This window comes from Sceloporus occidentalis, unplaced genomic scaffold (genome assembly GCF_023333645.1).
Source record: "Sceloporus occidentalis isolate IW3139 unplaced genomic scaffold, rSceOcc1.0.p SCAF_94, whole genome shotgun sequence".
In the NCBI taxonomy this organism is placed as follows: Eukaryota; Metazoa; Chordata; class Lepidosauria; order Squamata; family Phrynosomatidae; genus Sceloporus; species Sceloporus occidentalis.
The window spans coordinates 2,482,243-2,502,931 of NW_028317074.1; the positions used below are offsets into that span (position 1 = coordinate 2,482,243).

The 20,689-nt window shown below is 40.7% G+C and overlaps 1 protein-coding gene across 1 annotated transcript; it reads right to left on the reverse strand.

Annotated features, from left to right (window-relative positions):
- Positions 1–579: 579 nt before the first annotated feature.
- Positions 580–16,498, reverse strand: LOC149284396 (phosphomannomutase 1-like). The gene is made up of 8 exons (XM_089496828.1): positions 16,418–16,498; positions 6,479–6,596; positions 5,987–6,063; positions 5,548–5,639; positions 4,509–4,608; positions 3,112–3,187; positions 2,462–2,577; positions 580–702 (listed from the first exon to the last, which is right to left on the reverse strand). Exons 1-8 carry the CDS (start codon positions 16,496–16,498, stop codon positions 580–582), a joined length of 783 nt encoding a protein of 260 aa, XP_089352954.1.
- Between the last annotated feature and the right edge of the window lie 4,191 nt (positions 16,499–20,689).

A 20,689-nucleotide genomic window follows, 5' to 3' on the forward strand; every position in this document is an offset into this window, starting at 1 on the left:
CCATGGAGCATCAGAAAATGACTTGGGGTCTGTTATACTAACGTAAATTACATGGACATTACATTCTGGTTTACTGCTGCTTTGTGATATGAATGGATTTACATACAATTTCTGTCATTGAAATGGAGCTTCTCAATAGCAGTGATACCAACTAGTGTATCATTATTTCAGTAGCAAAAAAGCTTAATCACATATCCGTTACAAGACAGCAGGTCTGGATAAGTTGGATTCACACACATATAACAACACACATATACTCATTTTCATGTTCATTCAATTCCATTAAATCCTGCAGCTCAGGACTATAGACTAGATTCAGTCTCGCTTGATTCCACGGTTGTAACCTTGTGGGTAATGATGCATCCAGTGTCACAAAATGCAAACACCAAAAAAATTAATCTAAAGTTAGTTCATGAAGATGGTATTCCAAATGCACCAAGGAGTGACCAGCTTTCCCCACTGAATGCAGGAGATGTTAATTGGAACTTTCAATTCACGTAGGGTAATGTTTTGAAGCAGGAGGGCTTATAAGCTGCTCCCTTGTTGCATATCAGAGAAAATCACAACCTGAAGTCAATATCACATTTCATTGTCTCTTTCAGAGAAGAAGATTTCTTTGCACCTCCGTACCGTGTCCTCCGGTGATTCCACAGTGTGTCCTATAGTACGGGGGTCAGCGTAGATCTCGTAGTCATTTCCTCCCTTGAAAAACGAGTAACATTAAATATATATTATATATATATTATATCGGTCCAAACCGCTGCAGTTACTCGCTTAGTAAGAGTGAATAGATATTTGTGTCTCCTCCATGCATACTTACAACCGACGCTGAGTGATCTATGCGTTTAACTGTTGTACAAATGCTGGACAAGTTAGACTATGGGGATAGCATGGTCTACTGTGTGATAGCATAGTACTCCAACCTTTTTATTTGAATAAAACCCCATTGTATGAGAGTTAACAAAGACAGTGAATAAATTCAGAGTAGATCTTTAGGGAAATGTGACATTTGTGGTTATATGATTCTTATTTTTTAATAGTATAGCTATAGAGGCTTTCACTGAGAATAACACATTGGTGCAGCCTTGAAGTATATCTTTCTAGTTATTTCTTTAAATAACAAGTATTCATGCAATGTAAGGTTTATTATTTTGAGGCTTGTACCGGTTAAATTGCATCTATATATGTTGCAAAATATCAGAGAGGCTTTGCTAGACTTAGAAAAGGCTCTCTCACAGTATAAGTGCACCGACAACAATTCGGCAAATTGTGCAACACCTCTTTTTTGTTTTTTAAAGGGTTATCTGGAGAGTTGTGGTTTCAATACTTGACTGTGCTATACATTATAAAGGTCCACCCCCAGGGAGCTTCTGCAGCACAAAGTGCTTGGCTAACCTATATACTCATACATGGAAACTCTCTGTGTTTCACTCCGAGACTCCAGGTGAAGCACCACTTCTCTGGGTCACTAAGGGGAAACTCGCCTCTTTCCTTGCCCACTTCCCTATTAAAAATAGCATCTCCTGCTACTTCCTACGTTTTGCAAGGCTTGGTGAGAATATCAGGATGGGAAATTGATCAGATAATGCTGGATCTGAGACTGCCATAGACTTAAGTCTCCATGATGTTAACCTTAAGAACCAAGGCTTTTTTTTTTTTTTTTTTTACACTACAGAAAAAAAACATGCCCACATATAATATGTATACATTGAGTGGTTTTGCTACAGAGCAAATATTTAAGGAGCACCCACAAAACTACTTATTTTTTCACTTTTTTACACTAAAGGATTAGAGCAATTTTCATATTTTTGCTATGTCTTTCTTCGACTATTGTTTCCCTCTAATTTAGTGTACCCACAAAATGACATTTTGGGGGGGGCAAGTAGGGCTTTTGAAACCATATTCATATATGTAACATTTATATGATTACAGATTTGAAAAAAAACAAACATTTATTCACAGTTAGCTAGGTATATAAATGACACACATCCAATATAAACGGGACAAATAAAACACCAAAAATGTATTGCCTTGATTTGGAAACCACCCTATATTCCTATAAAATTTTTATCTTAGTTTAGTTTTTCTAAATTGCAATTTTTTTTTTAACCGCCTAACCCTAATTGCCCACTCACTTCAAAATCTAAACTTAAAAGTCTATATACAAAAATAGCACCTTAGGTTCAAGTTGCGCAATATGGGACTATTTTTATTGATGACATACCAGGTACATCATTGGTTTTGTAAGCACATCTTTTAATGACGTACCTGGCATGTCACTGGTCACGAGGGGGTTAAACTACATATCTCCAAAACAATTACATTGACAGAATAAAAAGGTGCAAGCTATATGTAATGTCAATTAATGTTCGAATGCTAAAAGCTGCCCTCAGCTACAAAAATGAAATCTGTTAATGATGCTGATTAACCTTGTGGCGTTCATGGCACAAATGGATCTTACCGGTGATGTTTCATTGCCAAAGAAGTGAATGCTACTAAACTTCTCCTCAGCCAGAACATCTAGACAGTAACGCTTGTCCCATCCTTCTGGGAAAATGTCAAAACTGATCATCCCACCTAAGAAACCAAGAGAAGTTAGTGAGGAAAAAATAAGCGAAGCAGGCAGGCACGTGGAACAAAGGAATATATTCACTATGTCGGGAGGTGGCAAAAGTTGGCACAGGGTTGTGGTTTGAACTCAATGGCTTTATTATAAAGGGCCATCCCTCGCACGTTTCCTCTGCAAAGTCTAAGCTGTCCCTGCTCTGCGCATAGTTCATTTGAAGAGGTGACTTTCAATAAATGATACTGTGTTATACACAGCCAGTTGCATTGGGTGACACCGCAATGCCTGACATTCCCTATAGGGAATAAAGCATCAAAGAAGGGAAGTACGCGAGGATGAAACAAATTAGAGCACGGCAGAGCAAAAGCGTGGAAGTCTATTAAAGCAGGGAATAATGGTGAAATAAACAGTAACTGAGCACTGGTGAAATGGAAGGGCAGGGTTAAAACAGAAAATGGGTTGCCCAAGAAGCGATGGGGACGGGGGACAAGTAACACAAGGCTGATGGAAATAAAGATTCCTGTAAAAGAAACACGAGTGTTTACCTTTGGTAAATCGTAAACCTTTCCCTGCAAATTCTCTCTGTAAAGCTGCCACAAACTTTTCTCTTATTTTCTCCTTCTGTTGAAAGACATAAATATTACTTGTCATTGCTTTTTTGTGAGCGCCTGAGTCTATTTAATTTTCACATTTATGACGTAAAAAGATAAGCAGTGTTTAGCATTCCAGGAAAAGCCTATGTATGTGGGAAAGAAACTCATCCGATGTAACTCTGCTGAAAAACGCTGCAGAAACATCACTTATTACAGGAGTTCTATGGTCCAATACTGGAAATACTTTCACAGGAAAAGCATTCGAAACTTTCGAATACCACTACTCAGAAAGATAGCATTGCTTTGACGAGTCCAATGTTATGTTTAGTGTGAACTTTTTTTTTTAATGAGAAGACAGTAGGAATGGTGAAATATAAATGTTTAAGAACTTCGGCCATATACTTGAATGGGTCCTCTATGTTTGTAATTCTGGGGTTTTATGGCTGCCTTGCTAATTATGCAGCTCTACACACCTGAAATTGGGACTTGCGTTCATGTTATATTAGGTGTGTTTTTCAGGATAGGAAAAGAACTCCTAGAACTGTCCTGAGAAGCATACAGGCTCTGGCACTGGAGACCCTGCGGCCACTGCTGCCTGGACCAACATTATGCCCCTGAGCAGTGAGCAGCTAAGGGTTTATCCACGAGGACGGTGCCCATAATGTTTTAAAAAAATTTATGTAAAAAAACATCAGGTACCATTTCTGTACTGTGTAGGGGTTGATCTTGCAAAAAAAAAAAAAAAAGTCGTCCTGCTAATCATATGACGTATGTCTGCTTCTTCATTGCTATAAACTTGCATCATCTAATGTTTTATGGCTGTGCTCCTGTATAGGTTATGCACCTGTACAGTTGTTGCAGATTAGACTCAGATTAAGACATACATTTGTACTCCACTGAAGATTTTCCATTAAATTCAGACGTTTCCCACTACGCTGGTCATTTGCAATATCTACGTTGTATTTCTGATCTATTTCATGTTATTTTAATATTAAATATACTTCTCTTTCAAAAACAAGGACATTTCTGTGACCCCAAACTTTTGTACAATGGTGTATATTAACGTAAAACAAAGTAGTCAGATAAAGGCCATATGTGGTCCCCTGCTTCTTAGATTCTACTGCTTTGCATATTTGACTTTATGTGATTTGGTCCCAACCTATAGTTCCTATTTGTGTGTTGGAGAACACTGTTGTAAATTTGAGTTGTTTAAGATTTATGAAACCTTGCATCTAAGGTTGATCTGGTATTCATATTGAGATTGATTTAACATTTTATCAATTGTTTTTCCTGTTTTTAAAATGTAACAGACACCAACATGACTGTTCATGCCTATAATGTTAACATACTTTATCTAGTTCAGAGAATTCAATCCTTTCTTCTTGATTGCAGCTGCGCCCGATGGGAGAGATATTTAATGTTCCATTGCGAAATTCAATGAAGGTCCCTCTGTATTAAAATAATAATAATATTATGGTTTTTCTGATTAGGAAGTGGTGTATTAAAAAAACAACCTTAAAATAATGTATTATTTATCAGAACTGTTTATATTCAGTAATGGCAAAAGCATCATCAATTATCTGCCATGCAGTTCCATTTTTGCCAAGCAGGTTCTTTCTAAGCTTGCCACTCTGTCCCCCCACCCCCGAGATATGCTGCCACTCTCCCCCCCCGATATGCTGCCACTCTGCCCCCCCCCGAGATATACTGCCACTCTGTCCTTCCCCCCCTCGAGATATGCTGACGCCGACCCCCCCCCCCCGACTTACCAGAGCGGACTCCCGGGTGTCTTGCGGGGCCAGAGGGGGACATCTACGCAATACGCTGTATACACGAGTCTGCTCTGGTAAGTCTTGGGGGCAGAGGTAAAATGCATCGTGCGGACGTTCACCTCGTGGGAATTCCCGGCAAGGGAGATTGTTAAAGCACATCGTGCAGACGTGGCGGCAGCGGAGGTTGTTTACGCGCACATCGCTGCAGCCGGTGAATGTCTGCACGATGCGCTTAGACAACCTCCCGTGCTGGCACTCCCCCTGTGGAAAGTGCCGGCAGGGGAGGCTGTCTGAGCGTATCGGAGAGTAGGATGCAGGTCCCCTGCACGGCTGCGGGGATCTGTATCCTAACCCTGCTGCCTGCCCGGCGCTAGACCCCGAATATAGGCCGCACTTCTTCCCCCCCCCCCACTTTAAGTCTTTAAAGTGGGGGGGGGGGAGAAGTGCGGCCTATATTCGGGCCAATACGGTATATAATATACGCCTGTGTGTCCCTGAATAGCAGAAAAAAATGTGCTCACCCTATGTCTATCCTATATATTTAGCAATGGTAAGGTATTTTTCAGAGAGCGATGGGTTAAACGTTTTCTTGGTGGGATGTGACAACGCTACTTACCGTTTTTTGGGTAGTTTGAGCAGCGCTATGTATATGAGGCAGAAGTTAATAAGATCTTGAAGAAGCTCTTCCCCAAGGTGATTTTGTATAGCCTAAAACAGTTTTGTTTTTTTACAATAATCAGTGTTCAGGACATACATAACAACAACATTTAACTTTTTATCTTTGTCTAGGGACAAATGTGGGAATTTAACAGGTCAAATCTATGGGCTGGGAAAACAAGATCCGTAAATTACTTTAAATATTGATGATGTATCACAGCCTGCGCTTACTTCTCATTTCAAGCTTTTTAAAGGCTTGTATCATTTTAAATACACATAAATGTCATGGTAATAAGTCCTCTTTAAAGGTTTGCACGACATTGCAATAATACACATTTTTTGATTTTGGGGGAATCTAAACAGGTGGATCTCTTTAGAAAAGCACTGATCAGACTCACCTCTCTTGAAAGAAGCTTGCCATCCTTGTACTGAACCGTTCCATTCTCGGCAAACACATAATCAAACTTTTGAACCACTATAAGAGATGACATGAAACATGGAAACATAGTCTGAGAGTTTTGATAAATTCAAGAAAGATATAAAATGTAATAAAAAAGTGTTTAACTCTGCCTCGCTGTTACATCATGATATGGCGTATTTTACAAGAAAACTTCTGCAATGGGAAGCAGTGTATGGAGCCGTGTCATTACATCATTATTAAACTGGCACACAAAATGTTTTTATAGCCTTTCATAATGTGTAGTAAACACAACTGTTCAACGTATAACTCACTGAGTGAATCTTAGTGATGCGTTCCATGACCAATATATATTATTCAGTACGCAAGGCCACACACCCACTTTACTAAAAGTCTTAACAATGAGCCATTTCCTCTTTGTACATAGGGGAGAAGATTGTAGCAGCTTTATAGCTGGTTTAAGGTTACTTACCCTGATCACCTTCTCCAAGCTGTTCTGCAATCTTTGAGTAATCAGAGCCACCGACAACTCCAATCTTTACCCTCTGTCGTAGATCTTGCAGAAACTTGTCCACCTCTGGATCTACCTTCTACAAAAGTAATGGCAAGGAAGAAATAAGGCATACAAGAACTCAAATATGCAAACTACAAAGAGAGGGAGAGAAGTATAATTAATAATGAGTTCATGTGGTGCCTTTTAAATAAAGTAGGTGAGAGAGAAGGCAAGAAAGACTTGTTGCCAGGCCCGGACTGGCCATCGGGCCCCGGCAGGGCCGGATTGACTTAGGGGCTGATGGAGCTGCAGCTCCAGGCCCCTACCTTAAAATAGGCCCAGTCAGAACCTCTACGGCCGCATCAACGCAGGGCATAAGGGGCACCTGCCCCTTAAGCCCGCCGCAACTGCGACCGGGTCCGCCACTCTAGGGGGACGGGCAGCCCCACCAGGGTTTAAATTAAAACATCGGGGTTTTTTTTTTACTTTATTTAACATCCTCCATGTTAAATAAAGTTTTTGTTAACTTTATTTAACATGGAGGATGTTAAATAAAGTTTAAAAAAAACCCCCGATGTTTTAATGTAAGCCCTGTGCGGTCGCAGACCCCTAAGGCCGGCCCTGGTGGGGGCTTCCCGGCCCCATAAAGTGGCGGACCCGGTCGCAGTTGCGGCGGGCTTAAGGGGCAGGTGCCCCTTATGCCCTGCGTTAATGCGGCCGTAGAGGCCGCATAGGCCCAGTTAGTCCGGTCCTACCGCGGGCCCGGCCGCAGTTACTGCTTGCTCCGGCAACAAGGTAAGTAGGGTGACGGAGGGGGGTGCAGTGAGAAGGGGCAGAGGGGGGTTAGATAGTGAGAAATGGGGAGAGGGTATAGATAGTGAGAGGGGGTACATAGTGAAAAGGGGGAACATAGTGAGAAGGGGCAGATAAGATGGGGAGAGGGGGTAGTGTGAATGCGTATGAGAATGAATGAATTCATGTGTGGATGAATTGCTTGAATGATTTGTGAGACTGCATTAATGAATGTGTTAATGATTTGTGTGAATGAGTAATTGCATGAAAGTTTTTGTTAACTTTAACATGGAGGATGTTAAATAAAGTTAACACCCCCCCCCGATGTTTTAATGTAAGCCCTGTGCGGCCGCAGACCCCTAAGGCCGGCCCTGGTGGGGGCTTCCCGGCCCCTTAGAGTGGCGGATGCGGTAGCAGTTGCGGCGGGCTTAAGGGGCAGGTGCCCCTTATGCCCTGCGTTAATGCGGCCCCGTCAGTCCGGTCCTGCCGTGGGCCCGGCCGCAGTTGCTGCTTACTCCAACAACAAGGTAAGTAGGTTGAGGGAGGGGGGTGCAGTGAGAAGGGGCAGAGGGGGGTTAGATAGTGAGAAATGGGGAGAGGGGATAGATAGTGAGAGGGGGTACATAGTGAAAAGAGGGAACATAGTGAGAAGGGGCAGATAAGATGAGGAGAGGGGGTAGTGTGAATGCGTATGAGAATGAATGAATAGGTGTGTGGATGAATTGTGTGAATGCGTATGACAATTAATGAATTCATGTGTGGATGAATTGCTTGAATGATTTGTGAGACTGCATTAATGAATGTGTTAATGATTTGTGTGAATGAGTAAATGCAAAGGTGGTACATGAAGGGTGGGCTTTAACAATAAATAAATAAATAAATAAAAATGGGCTGCTCGGGCTTAAATGCCCGGGCCTATTTTTTGTCCCAGTCCGGGCCTGCTTGTTGCAATAATAGTGCCAAAGGTTCACCAGACTATAAACATATGGTTGAGCAGGTTTATAGCATTGTTTGCTTAGGACATACTTTTTGCCCTTTTGTACCCATTTCAACACATTGTTATTTACATTTTAATGTCCAGCTAATCACATTCAGGACATAGGATTCTACATACATTCTGTCTACTTAAAGACGTCCAAAACGATTCTAAGAAACCACAAACAGTACAGTGTGTCCACGGTGGCTGGCTTGGTGGCTCAATGAGTCTCTCGCTAATTGACCTTCCTTTATTTATACGAGCATTAATAATTGTTGAAAATTTTGACGGCTAAACTAAAATCTGTGTGCTGTGATCCTGCACCCACACAGGGTACCAAACAGCACGGTCCTCTAGGGTATTAACGCCACATCTCAGTTAGGTAATCACCCACGATTTATTTGTAGTCCACGTATGAAGATATTTACAGGATTACATAGAACACAAATTCGCTACAAACAAAAGCCTAGCTCGTCTGAGCGCTTACTAACATATAACTCCCTCACTACTAAGGGTCTAAACTAAAACAAAACATAATCCCACCAACCTCTTTGATGGTCTCTTTTGGGCATAGCAAGCTCTGCTGCTTCCAAACAAACTCTCTTCTCTCCCTCTGTCCAACAGGTCAGGTTATATTGCAGTCAGTGCAGCTAATTACTTGCAGCTGACCAGTGCATTGGAGTCAGCTTAAACTCCCAGTTTAAACTCCCAGTCCAGGTGCATGTAAACTGCGGGGTGGAGCACCAGCCTGCCCTATATGTCGTATAAAACCCTGCAAAATCGAGGGGGAATGTATACCCCTTCCACGACAACACCCCGCACCTTGTTACAGTGCGTAGGTACCTACGAGACTAATGTGAGTGAAGCATTACATCATATTAAGCACATGTGCAAATGGCTCAATGATAAAGTCATATGCTAGCCCTGCACCTTTTCACATAAAAACAGATGCACAACAAAACAAGGTTACAGTACAAAGTGTTTTTCAGGTGGTTAGAAATATGTAGCAGGTCAGGAGTCACACCCAGCAAAAGAATAACACACAAAGGTCACGGAGGCTGTAATCATAAAAGGAACATACACGATGTTTTGGAAGAAAAACATGCTCAAGGGTAGTTTAAAATGTCTAAACATGTTTATTAAAATATACTTATGGATTCTTTCAAAGAACTTTTTGAAAGTACAAATCTTTACACTGTTCTTAGTACTAGGGTATGATGCCTGATCGCGGTAATGCAACACAGCTCTGCCAACTCTTCAGCATCTTCGAGTTTGTAATAGATTGGAAACTAGAGAGCAGAAGAAAGTCCTCCAACTTCCCTATTGAAAGAAACGCTGCATGGAACACATTTGTTTATAGTTGGTTGTCTATCTCCGTCTCTTTTCATTTCTAGTGTTTACATAAATACAGACACCTTCTACAAAGATGTCGGCTTTGTCGACTGTTGGGAGTTAGAAAGTGAAGCTGGAGAGTCAACACACCAAACAAAATCTTTCTGTATAGGGCTCACGTATTAAGGAAGTAGGAGACACTTTTCCCTTAACCCCTTAACGACAATTGCCGGTCCTGGCACGACACGGAAAAGCATGTGCTTTACGACAATTGACGTGCCAGGACCGGCACGTCTTTAAACGGGTGCAGAAAGCGATCTACTTTCGCTTTCTGCACCCAAAAAGCGTTGCTGAATGCCTCGACATCGAGGCATTCAGCAACGCCGCGATCGGCACGAAGGGGCCATCTCTGGCCCCTCCACGGGGCGTCAACATCCGCCATACTTTGTATGGCGGCGGACGCCCGTTTTAAAAGCGTTTAGGAGGCGATCAACGATCGCCTCCTAAACTTAAATGGTGTCGCTGGAATGCCTCGATCAGGAGGCATCCAGCGACACCAAACACTTACCTTTCGGTGGGCTGTGACCGCTCCGGAGAGCGGTCACAGCCGCAGCTGCCGGTGATCTTCGCCATCAAGGAAGATGGCCGCCGTCCTGCAAGAGAAACAAGCAAGTTTTAAAAGCTCGCTAGACGGTCTCCAGACCATCTAGAGAACTCTGGCTCCACTTGCAGGTTGAATACAGGTACTGCATTCACCATGCAAGTCAATGGAGCCCAGCTTTCTAATCACATTGTGATTAGTAAAAAAAAAATTAAAAAATAAAATAAAATTAATAATTAGAAAAAAATAGTAAAAAAACAGTAAAATGTAAAAATCATTTCCCACTGATGTGACAAGTTGAAAAAAAAATGTTTAAAAATTTTTTTTTAAAAAGGCAACAAAATATAAAATATATATATAAAAAATATATTTTTGTGAGCAAGTCCTAAAATTAGCATATTAGCTTAAAACAATTCTCGCATGGAAAGAGTTAAAATACTGGCATATTAAATGCCCGTGGGGTGTCTACTTTTAAAAAAGGTATGATTTGATGGGGTAAATTGAATTGGCCAGGTTCAACAAGGTCCCAATTAATACCGGGGGAAGGATGGCCACACATCTAATTTCCAATTAGAAAAATGCACACGTACCAAATGTGGCCTTTTAGTTCCCCCAAAAAATGACAAATTCATGCATGTGGGGTATCACTGTACTCAGGAGATGTTGCTGAACACATATTGGGGTGTCGTGTGACAGCGGCATATACCAGGAGCTGTAAATTCATACATAAAGTAGGTGTGTGTGGGAAAAATACACACACAAAAATACTACTGCAAACTTTGAAACAATGCTGGTGGTAAAATGTGTGCATGCAAAGAGTTAAAATACCAGCATTTAAAATACCCTGGGGTGTCTAGTTTTCAAAAATATATGGTTTTGTTGGGCACACTGAAATGGCCCGGCTCAAAGATGTACCAAATAGGGCATGGGCAGTGGATCCCCAAATGCCAAAGTTCAACATTGAAAAATGCGCATGCCCCAAATGTGGCCCTTTTGCCCCCAAACAGCCAGGCAAAATCATTCATGTGGGGTATCACTGCGCTCAGGAGATGTTGCTGAACACATATTGGGGTGTTTTGTGATAGTGACATAAACGAGAACATTTTAATTCATACCTGAAGTAAAATGTGTGTGGCAAAACAAATGCAAAAAAATGACTACCACAAAGTTTGACAAAGACTGGTGGTAGATATGGTGCATGGAAAGAGTTAAAATACTAGCATTTGAAATACCCTGGGGTGTCTAGTTTTCAAAAATATATGGGTTTATTGGGCACACTGAAATGGCCCGGCTCAAAGATGTACCAAATAGGGCATGGGCAGTGGATCCCCAAATGCCAAAGTTCAACATTGAAAAATGCGCATGCCCCAAATGTGGCCCTTTTGCCCCCAAACAGCCAGGCAAAATCATTCATGTGGGGTATCACTGCGCTCAGGAGATGTTGCTGAACACATATTGGGGTGTTTTGTGATAGTGACATAAACGAGAACATTTTAATTCATACCTGAAGTAAAATGTGTGTGGCAAAACAAATGCAAAAAAATGACTACCACAAAGTTTGACAAAGACTGGTGGTAGATATGGTGCATGGAAAGAGTTAAAATACTAGCATTTGAAATACCCTGGGGTGTCTAGTTTTCAAAAATATATGACTTGATGGGGTAAATTGCATTGGCCGGGTTCAAAGATACCCGACATGGCACATGGGGGGAAGAATTACCAGATTTGGAAAAAATGGCTTTGAAATAGCAAAACGCTACCTGTACTTATTGCCCCATAATGGGTAGAAAAAAGCAAAAAAACATAAAAACATTGGGTATTTCTAAACTCAGGACAAATAGTAGAATCTATTTAGCAGGTTTTTTCATTACCTTTTATAGATGAGTAAAAGATTTTTCAACTAAAAGTTAGAAACAGTCATTTTTTTCTAAGTTTTTCACCATATTTTATACTTTTTTTAGTAGTAAATAATAAGATACAATCAAAACAATGTCATCTAAAGAAAGCCCTTCTTGTCCTGAAAAAAACAATATCTAATGTGTGTGGGTTCAGTAAACGGGAAAGAAGAAAATTACAGCTAAACACAAGCGGCACAGAAATGTTAAAACGGCCATTGTCACGAAGGGTACAAAAAGTAAAATCAGCCTTTGTCACGAAGGGGTTAAGCATCTATTCATCATCCTGATTGTTTTTTTTTAAGGTTTATTTGGAGTTTCAATGCAGAGTATCACATAAATGTCAAATGTGAATCAGTTGTACATTTTGTGTTATAAAGACAGGCTTTGTCCATTTGGCGGCTTAATTTTAATAAAAGGGTGATGGATACAGCCAAACCAATTTTTTTATTTTGTTTTTAAAATAGCTCAGAAAGATGAAGACAGAAGAAAAGAAAGGAGTTCAACTTAGCATTTCCAGTCCATCAGTCCCCGAGCAATATCTATTTCTGATTTGTTATGGAACGTCAAAGTGTGCCTCGTCAATTCAAGGGGCCCTATGCGGGTTACATGATAGGTGGTCAGCCCAGGGCGCACAGCACATTTCGTTCAGATGACTGTACTTCAAGCCGTGTGTACCATGTCTTCCATAGTGCTTTTATCTTGTTTACCCATTCTGTGTAAGTAGGTGGGTGAGGTGACTTCTACTTAAGTGGAATAAGAGCTGTGTTTAGCAAGAGCCGAGTTAATGATACTATAATATTTGAGTAGTGCTGGCCGTCTTGATATTTTAGGTAATCCCCAAGAGTTAAGGGATTCAATTTTAGTAAAACATAGCTATATTGCACAAACTATAATCAGAACCATACGATATCTATAACATACAAGCCATGGGGCAAACAAGTTACTGACACCACAATAAATCAGTGGAACGCCAAAACTTTTAGTCCAGTGGACAATCCCCCCACCAAAGTCTCAGTATGTATAGAATTACTTAACTCTAAAACACATCAAGGATTACCCCAGGAAGTAGTGAGTGTTCATCACTCTCCGATACGGCTAGTGTTAAATGGGGAAAAATTGCTCCTCTACTGGCCCCCAACATTTATGAACCATATTAAAATGAGTGAAATTTGATGTTTGCCTTATCCATCTATCTAAAAAAAAAATAGAATAAGGAGAACTTTTTTTTTATATCTCTTGTCGAAGATGCAGAAGAAAAATTACAATTGAAAGGGGACATATACTTTGATTCTTTAATACGATGTTGTATATGTTGTATAGTAATGCAATGTTGAACAAGAGAAAAGTTGATTTTTTTCACATTGTTCCAATTAACTTTGCTTACCTGCAGCCCTAGGGGTAACAACTGTAGTCACAATGTTGTTACTTTTCAAACTCAAACTTCACACTAATCTAATTCTTTATGTTAATGCTAACTAAGTCCTACTTATGATAAAGAGTCCCTGTCTCTATAGGACCATCATTTGTCATAGCGTCCCAGTGGGCGACATATTTTATAGCTTACCACAGAGGCAGTATAATAAGGCCTTAGTGTGTTTTCCAATTAGATTGGACTAAAATAACAGCTCTAAAAACACAAAAAGTATATGTAGCTGTAACAAAGATTTTATTTTGCAGAAACGTCTTGAAACAAACAAAAAAAAATCGACACTTTATTCTCAGACTGTTTTAGGTGATACTTGTATTAGAAAATGTGAAGGGGCTCCAAAACAAGTGCAACCAGTAATCTGGACAATATGGTATTAATAACAGACTAGATACCGTGAAAAACAAGTTATTAACACCACATTAAACTAGTGGAAGGCTGGCAAATCTCTCACCAGGAGATAAGCTCAGCAATATAGTACCGCTGTACTCCAAGGCACATAATGGGTGTCCCCATTTAAGTGGCACAAAAGCAAACTTTGTTGTAGATAAGCAAAGATAGTTACATTTTTTTTGGTTGTTAAAAACAGTCAAGCAAACAATACGTTTTGTGTTTTTTTATTTAGCAGTGACGTTAATTTAGGACATTATTATAGCAAATCTCAGTCCAGGGAACAAGACCTGTCGAAGGGCCCGGTAATACAGCATTGAGCAATTGTTTGCTATCACAATAACATAAGGAAGCCATAAAAAGCCAAGCATTGTGTAATTCTTGCTTTATGCAAAAACGCTGAATCTGTAGAAATCAGAGTCAAGCATATGAGAAGCAAAAGGTTTTATTTTGATCAAGTAGAAACAGCAAAACAGGGCCTGTTTCAGCCAAAATATAAAAATAAACTGCTTTAGATCACACACGTAGACAAAAGCCTTGTAGCAGCGTGCAAAATAGCCAAGCTCTCAGCAATGTTTCATGCTTAATGATCCACCAGTGTCATCATCTCAATAACGCCATCTGTCTACATAGGATGACTTGTTAATTCTTCTACTGTCCAATGCATCTACAGAACGGCCACTTCAGCAACATGGCTGCTCACACGGCCTTGTGGTTTCACATTAAAACGCCTGCACTTTATCAGATATGAGAGCTAAGTGTTCATTTATATTTATTGCAAGCAAATGCATAGAGGGATTGCTTGCTTTGCCCTGCCTTCACGTAGGTGCCCTGTCCCTTCCCTGGAACTGCAAGATCGTGTGTGCATGCACATTTGCTACTCCTGTTGACTTCAATAGGGGCAGTTTCCTCAACACTGATTGGCTGCAGTGGACATTCATAGACAGTCCCTGCAACATTAGAAGCAGGTTCGTGCTTTATTTTTTAACATGATGAGAGAAAAACATGCATATTAAAGTACTTTCTAAGTGCGGTGAGTGAGTTTGAGGCTCCAGGAGAAGAGTTTTAATGCACCTGATGGAGCCCGAGCCACCTAGGCACAGTCTTCCATAGCGTAAATGAGATGGTTGGGGAGATCATATTGTAATAGTAATGCAAAAGTAATAATTGAATAGTGGCACACTGGGGGGCCTGATCACTCAAGAGGATGTTTTGCTAACGTTATTTAAATTTAAACTACCAGAGCGTCTAGCGTAAGCAAGGCATTTGGGCAGCATTTACATAACGAGTGGGATGTCTTTGCTCCTCTTACGGGTTTTCTTTTTGTGAAGGATGTGTTTTGGAGAGGGCTGTATAGTGCAAAGTTTTAAAAACGAAGTCATTGAATATGTTTTGGGTCATTTGGTTGGTCTTGCCCCACATAGTGTTTAGCCCTCCCCTGGTTTTATCCTACACAGACAACAAAAGAGATTAAACACACAGAGTTGGAATTAAACGTAAAGTGAGAAGTCCTTGAGAGTACTCGCAGGGTGATTATAGCTATTTTGGGAGCTTGCTATAAAGCACTTATCATAATTAGTATCCAATTTTGGAATGTATTAAGTCTGTACATTATCACGCTTTATATGTTGAGACGAAAGTTAGCTTCTAAGCTCTCAGGAGCAGGACATTCCCCGTTGTTTGCTATTTGTTTCTCTTCTCACACATGCCGATAGTTGGTCAACTAAACAGTTAACAAAAACACTTTTTGTTGCATACCCCAAACCCAAAATAAAATAGACACAAAAACCGTACTATACTTCCAGTTTTCATGTGATTACTACACTTCTATACTTCTATACAGGACCGCTTTGCTTTCAAATCCAGCACCTCTGCTTGAGCAGACAAATTTTGGCACAAATAATTTAGCAGTTAAGGCACAAGTTTATTTGGAGAGGAGATTACAGACTACAGCTAAGAACGAGATCCAGCTATGAAGACCATATATCTTTTGTAATTGTATGACCACTACGTATATATTTTTGAAAAAACAAATAATATTTATGTTGTGGATCAGCTAAGAATCAGCTTTTATCCTTAACTGTATTTCATCATATCATGAATAAAAGTGTGGTGGGGAAAGCAAATATTTTCTCTCAAAACATGAAAATTACCAAAAAAATAAAAAATAAAATTGCCCAAAGATTCAACCTTAATCAGGGACTGGCTCTCATTTCCTGTTGAAAACCTGACTTGGTCAATGATCTTAAATGTTTTTTTTTTTACAAAAATATATTAATTAATATATGAAATGGAAAATAAATATATAAACAAAATTAGAAATTAGCGCAAAAATATTTTTCAATTAAGAATAAGCAGAGCTACTTACATGTAGTAAATTTATATGCGATTTGACCACAAGCAAAATTGTAAAAGTATAATTTGCAAGTACAGCATTCTCAGTGAGTTTGGATAAAAACAAATGTTAGGCTAAGGTTTAAGAGGTAGCATTATTGTTGCCTACCTGACGTGCCGGGGTTAAGGTCCCATCCACATCAAACAGACACAGAACGTCCCTGTGTTTTGAGAGCTCTCTCTCTGCCATGGTGTCCCCATATGCAGAGGCTGCTGCATGTGCAATGAATGGAAATTGGGCGTATAGGAGGCTGGTACAGAGGAGGGAGGTGTGCTGTTTCTCTAGCCAATCACACGGTTGCAGCCAGGTCAGCTGGTTCTGGTAAACAAGACACTGTGCACGTATCATAGATCCCTTCCTGCGTGCATGTTACAGCCACACATGGCCAACTAGGTTGAAGGTCACTGTGCAGACAGAACTCTGACCTATCTGACCTTTCAGGCACATTACACACATGCAGATAATACCGGCTGCTACATAGAGAGCACATGGACTCATGATTCGGAGATGGAAAGAGGAAGAAATCCATCAACGATCTGCCTCATAGAAAAAGAAGCAGTTATTTGAAACAGCCTTAAAGTAGAAGTGAGGATTATATATATACACTGAAAACATGAAGACTAAATAAGCGATCAGACCGTTAACACAGAGTGCCAGAGGGGGATAGAAGCGTTGTTTATGTTTACTTGCCTCACTTCACCAACATTCAGGTTTCACCTTACTGCAGCATCTCACCAAGACATCTCTTTGAGGATACACTGAATATGACTCCTCCCAAAGGTGGAAAAATGAAATTTGAGACAAATGTTGCTTTTCTCTGATGTACACAAAGGTCACAGAAATAGTAAAGGAGAAAATAAACAAGACCTTGTAAATGTTTTGTAGGATCGGGCGGTCTAGTTTTGTATTAAGAAGAGAGAATAGGGTTTTAAGTTGGTAGCAGTCAAGTTGCTGCTGGGGGGAAAAAGAGCAACTCACTAAATAATTGAATACTTATATCTTAGCAAATTTTGCTTGCAACCTGACTCGCCATCTCAGTGTTCAATAACCCTTAAATTGCATACAAAGATAAATCAAATGCTTGCAAATCCGCCCATCTCATCACTTATACTATTTTAAATACATTTGACTTGTTCATTTGTTTTCACTTTTTTTTTTTTGTTAAAAGAGAGCGATCTCTGATGAAAACAGACGAAAACGACTTGCAAAAGTGCTGAAATTCATCGCTACACGTAGCCAGTGCCATTGCAAGCTGGTTTGGCTCTTCTTGATGAGCATACCTGGGAACTTCTGGGCTCCGGCTACCCGGAGCCTTCCCTTGCGGGACGAGGCCAGGACTGCCCACTGACGTTGGTTGGAAACACCCCCATTTAAAGGGAAAATGGGCGGGGCGTGTGAAGACCCCGCGACCCAGAGTTCCCAGGTACATCGAGGAGGTATGGTAAGAGGGACTGTGTATAGGAGAGATAGGTAGGAATAGCCAAAAAACAAAACAGGGGGGTGGTCTCAATGATGGTTATGACTGTGGTTGATGGGTCCATGTTTTTGGGAGTTTTTCTTTACTTTTTTCACCCTGTCCAATCAGCATTTACTAAGGAACAAGCATTAGATATGTAAGGGTGCTGACGCCATTTTAACTTGTCAGTAGCAGCAGATACAGGCTGATAAGCATTGGCATGTGAGACAGCGACAGCTTAGCAGAGAGTATTCTCCAGTCCTGCTCCAAACACATTTTCAGAAAGAGTATATAGAAAAGTCATAAAAGGTGCAGAAAAAGGATCCAGTCTTAATGTGCAGTCATTTATCATGGTGGTTATTTGTACAATCGCTTTAATATATATATATATATATGTATAAAAAAACAACAAAAAAAAACAAACACAAACGTAGCTGGTAGCGACTCCAACTCATTAAATCAGGCTTGCCCAGAGGGCAGCTATTCACTTGCCCCTTTGCCAGCCCACCCCTGATGGACAACTGCCCCCCCCATGGGGGTCAGTGTGAGATAGAGATCTGTACAAGGTTTATCACAGTTACCACATGGCCACATCACAATGCACTGAAGCTGAGACAAGAGAGATAGCCAAAGGGTGAGCTAAGGTAGAAGGGTGGTCCCACCTCTATACCATCCCCCAACAAAATTCCTCTCAAATAGGACACATCAAATGTGTGCCTGGGGAAGTTAAACCCAGCAGTGCGACCGGCTACTTTTCAATCCAAGTCATTGTCCCAGAATCAGATCACACAAGACTGATGGGACTGTTCTGGGCAAATAAGGACACATGGTCACCCTAATTAGAGTATAGGTGGATTATGCATTGGGACAGTTTCATCCACTCATAACCAATCGTAAGAAATACCTTTAGTGGAAAAAACCCCAAACATGTTTTTTGTTTCGCTGCTACGTAGTGTTAAGAAGCCTGTCTGGTTTGCCTAGAGCAGTGTGTTTTGTGTTTTTGGCATGGTTTTGCAGCTGACAGGAATAGCCTCTTATTAACCATGGAGACCAAAAGTGACAAATAGGATATCTAAAATTTGACGACTATGAATTACACAAGCTCCTGCCTAGCACTATTGAAAATGCACACACTTGCATGAATAAAGTATATGAATTTTACAAAGTTCCACCCTCTATGCATCATTTCTAACCAGGATGGACATAGGATGTTTTTTATTTTAAGTTGAGGTTCCAGAAAAGTTGTTTTAAGATGTTTACATACAGATAGAGATAGGACTATGATCCTGATCTAAGGTCAGATACACAGTACCCAGATAACAATTGGTCTACATAGTCTTTCATCAACTATATTAAAAACATTAACAAGATACAGTACACTGAACAGTACAGAACATAGTTAAACATGTCATCATTGTATATTATGTATTTTACAAAGCACCTCTAACACAATGAGAAGAAATGTAAGGATCACAGGACGGTAAAAACAAAACAATAATGAGAAGGCAATAAGATTTTTTACTTCATATCAATACTAAATTGAAGTTATACGGCAAGTAGAAAATGCTGTAGGTTGAGTCAATGTAAAGTTAGTACTGCCTGTATTTAATCTTCTAATACACAGCAAAACTATGCTGTGGGCCATTGTAGAAAGTGAGGACTGGCACTAATATTACCGTATTTGCTCGATTATAAGACGACCCTGATTATAAGATGACCCCCCCAAAATCTGAATATGAAAAAAAAGAAAAAGCCTGAATATAAGACGACCCTATAGGAAAAAAGTTACCAGTAAATGTTAGTTCATGTAAACTATGTGAACAATTGTTTGTTAATAAAAGCTATGATTGAGAAAAATATTTTGTTTTTATTTCCTTTTTTTCCCCCCACTCTGCCACAGAAATGCCTTATACCCCATATATGCCACTGTGCCCCATGATATGCCTTTTAACCGTCTAAATGCCACTGTGCCCCATGATACGCCTTTTAACCCCCTATGTGCCACTCTGCCTCCAGAAATGCCTTATACCCCTATATGCCACTGGCATTTAGGGGGTTAAAAGGCATATTATGGGGCAGAGTGGCATATAGGGAGGTAAAAGGCATTTCAGGAGGCAGTGGCATTGAAGGGGTTAAAAGGCATTTCACAGGGCACTCTGCCTCCAGAAATGCCTTACACCCCCCATTTAACACTCCCCCTCCCTCCTCCAAACTTACCGGTGCTTCTGAGTTGGGGGGCGCATAACACAGGAGGATCCAGGTCCCCTGCATCTGAGCCCCCGGTGCTTAGTCCGGGCAGCATGTAGAGCTCCACGCGAATCGCGTAGAGCTATATACGCTGCCTGGACTAAGCACCGGGGACTCAGAAGCACCGGTAAGTTGGAGGGGGGGGGGCATAACACAGGAGGATCCAGGTCCTCTGCATCCTCCTGTGTTATGCCCCCCCCCCCAACTTACCGGTGCTTCCGAGTCCCCAGTGCTTAGTCCGGGAAGCGTGTAGAGCTCTACGCGATTGTATCGCACCGGTAAGTTGGGGGGGGGGGCATAACACAGGAGGATCCAGGTCCCCTGCATCGCTGCGGGGGATCTGGATCTTAGTCTCATAATCAGACCTATTTGAGGTCTGATTATAAGACGACCCTGATTATAAGACGAGGGGTATTTTTCAGAGCATTTGCTCTGGAAAAAACCTCGTCTTATAATCGAGCAAATACGGTATATATGGCAAAGTGCAAAATAATGTGTTAAACCTGCGTACTTGGACAAAAATCAATAATGTTCTGTTTGAGAGAAACAGATCAATAGCGTTACAATCCCAAAACAAACAAATGGCGGTTGATGCTTTCAACATTGCATCAGAAGTGACAGAAATATTCTGAAAGGAAATTCAAAGTGCAGGCAGCCTTAATACAATCAATGGAAGA